The sequence below is a fragment of the Dipodomys spectabilis genome, unplaced genomic scaffold (assembly GCF_019054845.1).
Source record: "Dipodomys spectabilis isolate Male_0828 unplaced genomic scaffold, ASM1905484v1 ptg000089l, whole genome shotgun sequence".
Classification (NCBI taxonomy): Eukaryota; Metazoa; Chordata; class Mammalia; order Rodentia; family Heteromyidae; genus Dipodomys; species Dipodomys spectabilis.
In genome coordinates this window covers 1,975,357-1,987,692 of record NW_024870766.1, presented here as the reverse complement: position 1 = coordinate 1,987,692, position 12,336 = coordinate 1,975,357, and the positions used below count along the sequence as shown (strand labels likewise).

Genomic DNA, 12,336 nt, shown 5'->3' with positions numbered 1-12,336 from the left:
GCTGGGAAGGTGGCTTAGTGGTAGAGCGCTTGCCTTGCATGCCTGAGGCCTTGGGTTCGATTCCTCAGCACCACATAAACAAAAAGAAAAAAGCCGGAAGTGGCGCTGTGGCTCAAGTAGTAGAGCGCTAGCCTTGAGCTGAAGAGCTGAGGGACAGCGCCCAGGCCCAGAGTTCAGGCTCCACGACCGGACCCAAAAAAAAATAAATTAAAAAAAAAAATGTGTTTCACACACAGATCCTGTTTATGAAGATCTATTAAGTGAAAATAGGAAAATGATCACTAATGAGAAGATAGATGCATACAATGAAGCTGCAGTCAGTATTTTGAATAGTAGCACCAGAAATTCTAAGTCAAATGTTAAGATGTTTAGCGTTTCCAAATTAATTGCTCAAGAAACGATTATGGAATCTTTGGATGGCTTACATCTTCCTGAATCAAGCAGAGAGACGGTAAGAATATGTTTGTTGGTAAATGGAGACTATGATTTTTATTGGTTATAGACTAACATGTTTATAATAGTATATTTTAAATTGTATTTTAAATTACTCATAGTCTATTTAAGAATGTATCTGGAAATATTTTTGCTTTTTAATTATCTAGTTGACCATATAAGAAATAAGAGTTCAGTATACTTAAAAGTAGAAGCTATGGAAGGGAGAGAAATTAAACTTTGTTTATAGAGTGCTAATCACTGTTAATACATATTCTCCTATATAAAATCTGTAAATTCCAGCAGAGTATGATGGCTTACACCTATAATCCTAGCAATCCTCAAGAGGCTAACATCAGGAGGACTGCAGTCCAGGCCAGCCTAAGCATTAAGTAAGCAAGCCCTAAAAATAATGAAAGCAGAAAGGAGTGGAGGTGTGGCTCAGCAGTAGAGTGCCTGCTGAGCAAGCGTGAGGGCCTGGGTTCAAACCCTAGTACTGTAAAAACAGAGAAAAAAAACCCTATACGTTTCTTAGCATACTCTGGAAAAATACTGCTTTATGCTATCCTTGCCTTAAACCTTATGATTACAGAATTAAACTTCAGAAAAGAGCACACATTTTAATCCATAAATAAATTTTTTAAATTTTCTTAGAGTTGTTATACTTAAGTATTATTCAAGATACAGAGTAGATATTGAATGTAACCCAGGTTGACTGATAGGGATTTATTTATATTAACTGTGAAAGAATTTCAGTTACAACTTTCACACATAGTAGAATAGATAGTTCCTGTTTTCTTTTTCTCTTAGAAAGCAATGGTTCTTAACCTTTTATGAGGCTCTCATGAACCATTTGAATATCTGATTTAAAAGCAGAGATTCTGGGGCTGGGAAGGTGACTCAGTGGTAGAGTGCTTGCCTCACATGCATGAGGCCCTGGGTTCAATTCCTCAGCACCAACCACATAAGCAGAAAAAGCTGGAAGTGACACTGTGGCTCAAATGGTAGAGCACAGCCTTGAGCTGAAGAGCTGAGAGACAGTGCCCAGGCCCAGAGTTCAAGCCCCACAACTGACCAAAAAAAAAAAAAAAGCAGAGATTCTATTCCTCTCCTTCAAAAAAAATACAAATATGTTTGCTAAGAATTAAGAATTTTGCTATGACAGTTATTTTATATTCTTTTTTTCACTTCTAAAAACGGGGGGCCCTACGTGGAGTCTTTTTTTTTTTCAAAATTTTTATTGTGATTAAGTGGTTATATAATTTCCCAAATTTCACAGTATTGTGGGATAGTGAAGCTTAGTTAAAGTCACAAACACATTCTAACTTTCATAGAACAAATTGTCTATCATGGTCTATAACATTTATGAGTTCAATGAGCTTTGTAATACAGTTATTTCTTCCACATTTGTTATATGTACATTTCTTTTGTTTTGCATAGCATCAGCTGTTCCCTCCCTCCAATCACTGCCATTGAATTGCTTAGTTCATTTTGGTCAGGGTCCAGTACAGTTGATGGGTCCCACTGTTGTATGTTTTTCCCTGATTCCCTCTAGTTCTGTGTTGTCCTCCTGGTTTCCCTCCGGTGTGGACATATATATCATACATGTGATCAGCAGCATGGGAGTTATTTAGTAGTGATTCGACCAGATGAGTGGAAGTCCTTTGTTTCTGTTTTTTGTCAGTCGTGGGGCAGTCCTTTGTTTCTTAAGTCCTGTTAATTTTGTTGTATCACCTAACATTTTGGATTTAACATCCACTTATCAGGGAGACCATGTGCTGTTTGTCTCTTTGCACTTGGCTTCTATGTGGAGTCTTTTGAGGAACCTCCATACTGCTTTCCAAAGTGGCTGAACAAGTTCTTCCCCCATGGTATAATCCCTGTTTTCACTGTATCTGATTCCACTGTCCTGCATCTTGTATATACATTTTTCTAATTTGGGGAGGGGAAGAGATATAACAAAATTCTGAAATAAGGATACAGGTTGACCCATTGTAACAATAAGATGTACAAGACACTATATTGAAAATGAACTTTACAATTTTGGGGGGGGAAGGGCGGAGTTGAAGATTGGTAGGGGAAACACAAAGGACGAGGTAACAATGCTTGATAGGAAATGTACTCATTACCCTACTCATGTACCTGTAACCCCTCTATATAGTATTTATATATATATTTTTTCATATATATATATATATATGTAAAAAAGCTGGGGCCCTATAGTCTGGTATCTTTTGTTTTGAAATTCTGCTAATTCAAACTCTGGCCCTTGACATCTGTCAGTATTTATTGGTTCCAATCTTGGAGTTTAAATTCAAGGTGTGATCCTTGAGCTTTTTGACTTTGGTGCTCTGCCACTTGAGCACAGCTTACTTCCAGCATTTTTTCTTTTTCTTTTTTCTTTTTCTTTCTTTCTTTTTTTTTTTTTTTAGGATGATTAGTTGGATAAAAGAATCTCATGAATTTTCCTTGGCTGGCTTTGAATCACTATCCTCAGATCTCTTCCTCCTGAGTTGCTAGGATTACAGGTGTGAGCCACCAGTGCATGGCATGTTAGAATTTTTTTTTAACCAAAGGTCATGATTCATTAGTAACCATGAAATCCATGGGGGTTTGTGTGGCATTTTTTTCCCCATGTGGTTATTTTTATTTCCTTGAAGAATGGAACCATAGAATATATTCCAAATAGTAAGGAGAGGAATTGTTTCCTGTAAATATTTCCTAGGTCACATCATAAACAAATTTCTTATTATGAATCATAACCAGAAATTTAAAACACCCTGAACTAGCTATTACAGATTGAAGGAATACTATTATTTGTGCATGACTGCTTGAAATATGGTTGCAAAAGTGTTGAAAACTCAAAAATATTCACAGGAGAAAATCAAATGTGAAATACATCACTGACAAGATAATAACCAAATAACTTGATTTGTTCACAGAGTGCCATGATTCTTATGAATGTGTATTGCAATAAGATTTTGAAGCCTGTAGATGGTTCCTGTTGTCAACCTCAGCCTCCTCTTACTCTCATACAGAAGCTAGCTGCTTGTTTCTTCACATTATCTATTATTGGATATTTGATTTTTTACATTATTCATCGTAATGCTCATCGGAAGAATAAGCCTTGTACTGATTTGGAAAGTGGAGAGGAAAAGAAAAATATTATCAATACCCCTGTGTCTCCATTAGAAATACTCCTACAGTCTTTCTGCAAACTTGGCCTAATTATGGCTTATTTCTATATGTGTGACCGTGCAAATCTGTTTATGAAGGAAAACAAATTTTATACTCATTCATCTTTCTTTATTCCCATTATCTATATCTTGGTTTTGGGAATATTTTACAATGAAAATACAAAAGAGGTAAGAATCGATTTTATTTTAGCTCACGTTATCCATTTGATCTCATAATAAAATCTAGGTTAAATATTATTTACTATGCCAGAATATTCAAACATGTATACAAATGGGGGTTAAGGAATTTCACTTACTGAATTTTTTTTTTTTTTTTTTTTTTTAGTTTTAAAAATTATCCTTAGCCAGGCGCTGGTGGCTCATGCCTGTACTCCTAGCTACTTAGAAGGCTGAGATCTGAGGATCGCAGATCAAAGCCAGCCCAAGCAGGAATATCCAGGAGACTCTTATCTCCAGTTAACCACCACAAAACTGGAAGTGGTACTTTGGCTCAAGTGCTAGAGCGTTTGCTTGAGCTGAATTGCTCAGCGACAGAGCCCCACGCCCAGAGATCAGGACCCACGATCGACCCCCCCCCCAAAAAAAAAATAATTATCCTTAAATAGTTGTACAAAAGGATTTTAATTCAACATGTTAATTTATGAGTATAGTACATCTTGATCAGTGTCACACCCATTCTATCATTCCCCCCCATAAACATTTGCTTTTCAAAATAATTTGGAGGAAATTCAGAATCAAGTGAAAGGTTGTAAAAAGTTGGAAAGTATGACCTGTGGGAAAAAATCTTGACTTAGTGTTAATATTGCCTGCTTAGAGATGGAGAAGGTGGAAAGACTTTTGATGTTATAGTCACCTTCACATGCTAGGTACTATTTAATATCTCATGTATATACAAATATATGTAATTAAATATATTGTTCTATATAAATACATATAATTCCTATATGCACAAACATGTTATATTTATTAATCAGGCAAATCTCCCCAAAATTCAGAACTTAAATAATGATGTAATGACTACTCATGATATTTTGAATTTCTTAATTCAAAATTGCTGTCATTGCTCAGAATATTAGTGTAACTTTTGTGGAATGAGTGATTTAATTTGAATTAAGTTCTATCGTCAAAAGTAATTTTCAAATGAGGATGATTAATCTGTTCTTCATCTCCAATAAAAGCATACTAGGGAAAATATAATAGTAGAACCTTATTCTCAATAACGTATGAGAATTGTAAAATAATTTTTAACTCTGAAATTCCAAAATTTTGTTATCAAATATCATTTTTAGATCTACAAATACATCTGTCATGTTTAAATGCAATTTTAATGTAAAACTGTAAAAAATCAACTAAGTTCTTCAAAATCCCTGTAGTTTATAGTTATTTTTCAAATTATATTTAAAATAGCTTAATTGCATGTTTTAGCATGAAATGAAAGGTTTTTAACTCTCTTCCCCACCAAGATTTTCTTATGGAAGTATTACTTTTGATGTGTTTTAAGAATATATAATATATATAACCCAAAGAATTACTTCTTGGTGAATCTTTAAACAGATTTTGGTTCCTTTATGCAGACTAAAGTATTAAATAGAGAACAAACAGATGAATGGAAAGGCTGGATGCAACTTGTGATTTTAATTTATCATATCTCTGGAGCAAGTACAGTAAGTAATCTGAATTTAAGTTCAGATGATACAAATCACTTTACTGCTTCTTAAAGGGTACTTTTTGTTTGTTTGTTTTCTATGTTCTCTGTTGTTTAGAGAACCTTTTGATTTCCATTTAATCATTTTACCTTTTCATTCTTCTTCTGACTTTGTGCATCTATAATTCTAAAAGCAAAATGAGTTTTGTTCGAGAAGATAAGGGAACAATTCATTTGAATTGACTTATCTTTAATGCTAGCATTTAAGTAGCTGAAGGGCTCTATATTTTAGGCCACATTTTGTTGTTGTTTTTGTTGGTTGTGGGTCTTGAGCTCTCGGCTTGGGTACTGGTCCTTCAGCTCTTCAGCTCAAGGCTGAAGAGAGCCACAGAGCCACTTCCGGTTTTCTGTTGTATTGGAGATTAAAAGTCTCCTGGACTTTCCTGCCCGGACTGGCTTTGAACCCCAATCCTTAGATTTCAGCCTTCTGAGTAGCTAGGATTACAGGTGTGAGCCACCAGCGCCCCACCCAAGGCCACATTCTTAAGCACTTCTTCCTGCATGTAGTAGAAGACCCTGCTTTGGTGAGCCATAGCCCTTTGTATCTGGATGAAACTCTTTTCTTCCTGACCTTTGGCTACCCTTGAATATGGCAGGGTTAGAAGAAAATCTATTCATTCTTAATTGTAACATTTTGCTGTAGTGCATTAAAAAGTTTTTTGTGGCTGAGCCTAACAACTTTTCACCTAGGCTTTCATAGTGAAGGTTCAAACTGACTGATGAAAACTTTTTTAGAGGAAATTTAAATTAGAAACTTATTTGTAATTTGGGACTCCCAAACTGTTTTATTCCTTTATTTGTGAATATAAAACATATGTCCATGACTTTTCATAAACAGTATTTGAATCAGTGCTAAATTGACATAAGAGAAAAGTTATCAGCAAAGAATGTTTTGAAAATTACATAGCAGCACAGCAATAAGAAAGTAAATAATTTTTCACATATGTAAAAATTGTCTCTTATTTCTAAAAATTGGTGATTTTATGGATGTTTGAAAGATACAAAGTAATGGAATGACATGTACTTTTTACTGAAATTATATGGCTATAATATGTATACTTGTGGCAACAACAGTAAGTTCCTGTGAACATTGAAGCTATGAATAAGCTGGAGCTAGGGAATTTGAGTAGTTACTGTTGAGCTAAGACAGTTAGAGATACCTGAAGCAAGGAGAGATGGAGATGACAAGACTTAGTTTATAAGCCTACCTTGGAATTGAATTCGTATTCTCTAAAAAGTAAATAGAGATTAGAGATGAATGTTGAATTAGAGAAATACTGCTGACATATGAATAAAGACTGAGTTTCGGAGGAAAACATGTTTCGTTTTAAGAAAATACCATGTAGAGACATAATTAATTGCTGACATATTACAGGGTGATATCTCTATTAAAAAAATAGAATTCATGGAAGATTAAGTTTCTCAAGTCAATGATTCCAGATAGAATTTAGATCATAATAGGATGAAGATAATTTGGCTTTCTATTATAATCACTTACAAACCTAATATTCTAATATATCTTCTTAGATTACCTCCCAATTCATTCTAATTGACAAAAAAAAATACCCTGCTCTGGAAAGACATACTTTTCATTAACTGATCATTTGTAATGATTAATTACTATATCACTCTTCTGTTATATCACATTTTGTCATTAAAAATTACCTGTATTGACAAACATTGTTAGTACAGTTTATATTTTGAGACTTTATTCCTGGATAGTTGAGAGATTAATCTCACTAAAAACTTTTAACTGCCATGGTTATTTTAATTACTTATTTTAATGTTTTGAGTAAAACATTTCAAACTTTGTGCCATATTTCATGCCAAAAGAAAAACTATGTTAAAAATTGCAGAAGACTATTAAAATAACCCAGATGGTCTAGCAGATTGTGATTGTTGGTATATTTTCCTTTAAAATAAAATTTACATATCAAATATGTACTTCATTTAAAATGCTGTGAACTTAATAGAGAGAGAACCACTTGCTTGGCATTTGTTATTTTGTTTTTCCCTGTATTGTATTTGTTTGTTTTTTAACTCTGAGAGTTTCATTAAGAAATTTGGAGAACCAGAAAAGAATAAAACCAGAGTCAGTCAAGCTCTTAACTCTTTTGTATTGAGAATGTTAAACATATTTTAAATACACACACAACAGATATATAGATATATTGATATATAAATTAAATTTTGTTTTGATACTTGACTGATGAAAGATGAAAAGAAAAACCATTTATACTGAGACAGAAGGAAAGAACAACTAAATGTAATGTGTTATTCTTGATTGCAGCCCCTAGATTTATTTATTTTTTTAGTGCTGGGAATTGAACCTAGGAATGTGCACATTTTTAGCATATACCACTGGGCTATATCCTAGCCTTTGTTGAGAGTCTCAAAAATTCACCTTGCACTTGAAATCCTCTTGCTTTTCACCTCTAAAGTTCTGGGATTATAGGTATATATGACCATATCAGATACATTTTCTTTAATTGTATAGAAGAATAATCAGAGATGTTTAAATCTGAGTTCTAAAGTAGATGCTATTATTTTCATATTAATTTTCTTGGGTGTGGTGATGATAGTGTGTTCATGTAAGAAGCTACCTTTCTTTCTACCAGTACCATGGTCAAATGCCTAGGAGTGCTGTCACATGCTCTACAACACTTAACGTTTCTCAGCGTAGCTTGGTATTTTAGTTTTGTTATGGTTTAAAATATATTGTAGTAAAATTTTAACAGAAATGTTGCTTGAAATTTATAATAGACCAGCATTTGTAGGACCTTGAAATTGTTATAACAGTATATTTCATTCAGTTAAGTGAATTGTATTTGCTGTTTAAATATATTTACCAGATTTCTCAGCTCAAGTCTCAAAGAACTTGAGAGCATGTTTTATGGAAAGTGGTTAAAGTAATTGGGAATGGCTAACATAGGTTTGACATCTGTTTCGAATACTTGAATTCAGATCAGATGTAAGAAAGGTTACCTATTACGGTAATCCATAGATTCATACATCTATGGATTTATTGCTGTACTCTACTGTGGATCTATAGCTACACTCTACTGTAGTAACCAGTAGCTACATAAAGCTTTTGAGCATTTCAAATGTAGCTAGTCAGAACTGAGAATTATAATTAAAATAAACTAATACTAAGTTTAAAAAACTTCATGTAAAAATAAAGTATATTATCCCCTATACATACTGAAGTTACAATATTTTATATATATTAAGGTAAATATATTTGTTAAAATTAATTTCATTTGTTTCTTTTAAATTTTTAAATGTTCTGATAGCTACATTGACAGATGACTCCCATTTTATTTCTGTAGGACATAGCTATTCTAGAGGACTGAAATTGTAGCTTTTATAGATGGATTTCAGCTTTTAGTGAAAAAGAACTCTATAGAAGTTAATAATTGTCCAGCCAGTATTGGGGTTTTTAATCTGCTATGAAGGAGGATAAGGTTTGATTAAGCAAAATTTGGGAAGGGAAGAATATTTTATGACTGAATAAACAGGTAAACAAGGTAGTTGGCAAGGGAATATAAGTGAGAAGACCAGTTTAGAGGATGAGGAATCTTAACAGTTCAGTTGAAGTGGAGATGAGGAAAATTTATGATATATTTAAGTTTTTCTCCCAGAATATTAATACCTAAAAATATATCTCAGCATACATGCAAAAGATGCCTATACTCACTTTATTGTCATAAACAATATTTATGCTGGATACTTGCAAAGGTGATCAGATGAGTTTGTAAAATGGAACCCATAGAAATTTAGCAATTCCAAAGGCTAGGTATCACTCTACAAGCCTTTCAAAGATCATATTTTGTTTATTTATTTTTTTTGTTGGTCATGGGGCTTGAACTCTGGGCCTGGGCGCTGTCCCTCAGCTCTTCAGCTCAAGGCTAGCGCTCTACCACTTGAGCTACAGCGCCTTCTGATTTTCTGGTGGTTTATTGGAGATAAGAGTTTCACAGACTTTTTTGCCCAGGCTGGCTTTGAACCGCGATCCTCAGATCTCAGCCTCCTGAGTAGCTAGGATTATAGGAGTGAGCCACCAGCACCAGGCCAAAGATCATATTTTAAAAATCAAAATTAGAAGTGGGCACAGTGACACATTGTTGTAAGACCATAACTCTCTTGCAGAAGCAAGTAGATCATGAATTCAAGGCCAACTTGGGCTACCTATTGAGACTCTGTCTCAAATAAAATTTTAAGAAAGAAAAGAAAGGGAGGGAGCAAAGAAGGAAGAAAGGAAGGAAAAAAGGAAAAACAAAACAAAAAACAAATGCAACAAGTATGTTGAAGAGATGATGAACATACTGCTGAAAGTGATTGGTAGTCAGGTGAAATGTGTAAGACAATGAGAATTAAAGTAACATTTCCCATGATCCTTATACATTGAGTTGAAGTGTGTTGCTTTTTTTCCTTAGAAGTGAGGATGTGATTCTTTGCAACATCAGAGTAAATGATTTTAATGAGCTCCGTCATGATGAAGACAGTAGGAGTATTAAACAGTTGTTTCATAGAAGAGGAGTTAGGACTGGAAGATTGTCTCAAATGGTGTGGCACCAGCCACACAAGCAAGCTTAAATGGTAGCCTTAAGTTTCAACCCCAGTACTATCCAAAAAACAAAGCCCCAGTACTATCCAAAAAACAAAGTGGAGGGGAGGGATATTTCTAAATTATGCTTAGATATTTTTTCTAAAATATTTATTTTATTAGGTATTTTGTTAAGTATTAAAAGTAGTTATTTGGTTATTTTACTTACAACTCTAAGACTTAAATTTTTAAGAAATAGTGTTTGTTGTCTTGTTTTTCACCTCATATTGAGAAAATATGAAATCCAGGATAATCAGGATGTATGATGGTTAATAATTGCCACTATTATACATTGAATTACTCCTGGGTGCAAATTAATCTATAAAATTCCTTCTATATATTATTTCCTTTGTGTTTACTAAGAACTGTTTAATAAAGAAGGTAAAATTCTCATTTTGTGAGTTTGAAAACTTAATGTCCTATAGATAGAAGTAACAGAACTAGAATTTGAACACGTGTCCATCTGATTGCGAAGTCTATATTCTTGTAATCATTACTATAATAATGTCTTGAGAATGTTTTCATTGAGTTAATACCAAATGAAAATGGTGTTTCTTTATAAACAAATATGTATGCTGATGTTTAAGTTATGATAATTCAAGGAATAGTTTATGCCACCATATGTTTTACCTATTTATTCTTGTCAACAGTTTTTGCCTGTGTACATGCATATTCGAGTGCTGGTTGCTGCATATCTGTTTCAGACAGGGTATGGACATTTCTCATATTTTTGGATCAAAGGCGACTTTGGAATCCATAGAGTATGTCAGGTAGGAAATCATTGAGTTATTATGTTTTTCTTTCAATTTGACATGCTTCTATGCCTAACTCTTGAGGAAATATGAGTAAGGTCAGTATAAGATTGAATAATTTGAATTTATGAAATAACATCAAAGTTATAGTCTGATAATTTGAGATAATTTTTTGGTGAGAGGAGGAAAGTATCATTTAGATAATGTACAGTAGTACCACTGATAGGCAAGTGACATTGTTGATTCATTTAGTTCATACAAATATAGGTAGAGAGTTATTGTTACAAGTTGTTTCTCTGAAGAGTAGATAATCTTCAGCTAGTACATATTTTATGAGCTTTCTACCTTGTGCTAACTAGTTTTTAAACATTATCTTATATACCTTCTGTTGCAATACTATTTCATGTTTATAGATAAGGAAACTAAGACTCAGAAAGATCATATAATCTGTCCATGGTTTCATAATAAGTGATATTGGACTAATAAAAATCTGTTCAAATATTGTTTTTAAAATGACTTCCAACTGATGTCTGAGTTGATGATAACAAAGGTTCCAAAGACATTTTTTTTTAAATTAGAGTAATATTACTTTGTAACTGTGACAACCCTCAGTTTAATCCCAATGGGATAAATCATAGACAAGAGATGAAATGGATACCCTTTTCTTGAGGTAATCCAATCTCTGCTTATAAACTATAGCTCTACAAAAGAGGTTTATGGGTTTTTTTCCCTTTATATTTAACAAGATGATAGTTGAAGCTAGAGGACAGCTCAAGCTGGCACTTTGATGGGATTTAGTTAATATAAGGATATATAATTACAATGATTATACAAATATAATTAAAGATTAATAAAATATATTTATACAGTCATTTTTAAGGCCTCAATGTTAATACTCTGTCAGAAAGAAAATCTGTCTTTACTCTTGTATACCTGGAATAAAAACTATTTTCTTCTCTTTTTTATAGGTCTTATTTCGTCTCAATTTCCTGGTAGTAGTGTTATGTATAGTAATGGATCGACCTTATCAATTCTATTACTTTGTCCCCTTGGTCACTGTGTGGTTTATGGTCATATATGTTACTTTAGCACTATGGCCCCAAATAATTCAAAAAAAAGCAAATGGTAAATATACTCTTACTAATGTCAATAAATGTTCTTTCAATGTATAAAATTCCTTTTTAGTTGAGAAGCTTTTCTTTTTATTGAGATGTGTAGACATTCATGTGTAGTTTTGACATTTTGAAGTTTTGTTCTTAAAGTATGTTTCTAAAATATTAGAGTAGTTCAGTGAAAAGATTATAATGACATAGTGTGCAATACAGTATAACACTTGTAATACTGGTTTATATGTGTGTTCCCTCTAGCTAATACAGTAGTTTTCATATTTCCTAGTGTAATGCCAGAGTGTAACACAGCTAGGAGAAGGAAAAACTAAATTCAGCTTCAGGCCACCTATCTTTCCTTAGTATTTGACAGTTCTGATATATAGATATATATGTATATGTATATATATATAGAGAGAGAGAGATTTTTTTCAACTTTTCCTTTTTAAATTATCTTTTTTTTTTTTTTTTGGTCAGTTTTAGGGCTTGAACTCAGAGACTGGGCAGTGTTCCAGAGCCTCTTTGTGCTCAAGGCGAG

The 12,336-nt window shown here is 33.2% G+C and overlaps 1 protein-coding gene across 1 annotated transcript in view; it reads left to right on the top strand.

Moving 5' to 3' along the window:
• The window catches only part of Casd1 (CAS1 domain containing 1), a 42,694-nt gene that overhangs the window by 17,084 nt on the left and 13,274 nt on the right, over positions 1-12,336 (top strand). The window contains exons 8-12 of the mRNA XM_042684688.1: positions 237-451; positions 3,375-3,797; positions 5,204-5,293; positions 10,591-10,710; positions 11,661-11,817. Of these exons, the coding sequence (XP_042540622.1) occupies positions 237-451; positions 3,375-3,797; positions 5,204-5,293; positions 10,591-10,710; positions 11,661-11,817 (1,005 nt within the window). The remainder of the gene's footprint in view (positions 1-236; positions 452-3,374; positions 3,798-5,203; positions 5,294-10,590; positions 10,711-11,660; positions 11,818-12,336) is intronic.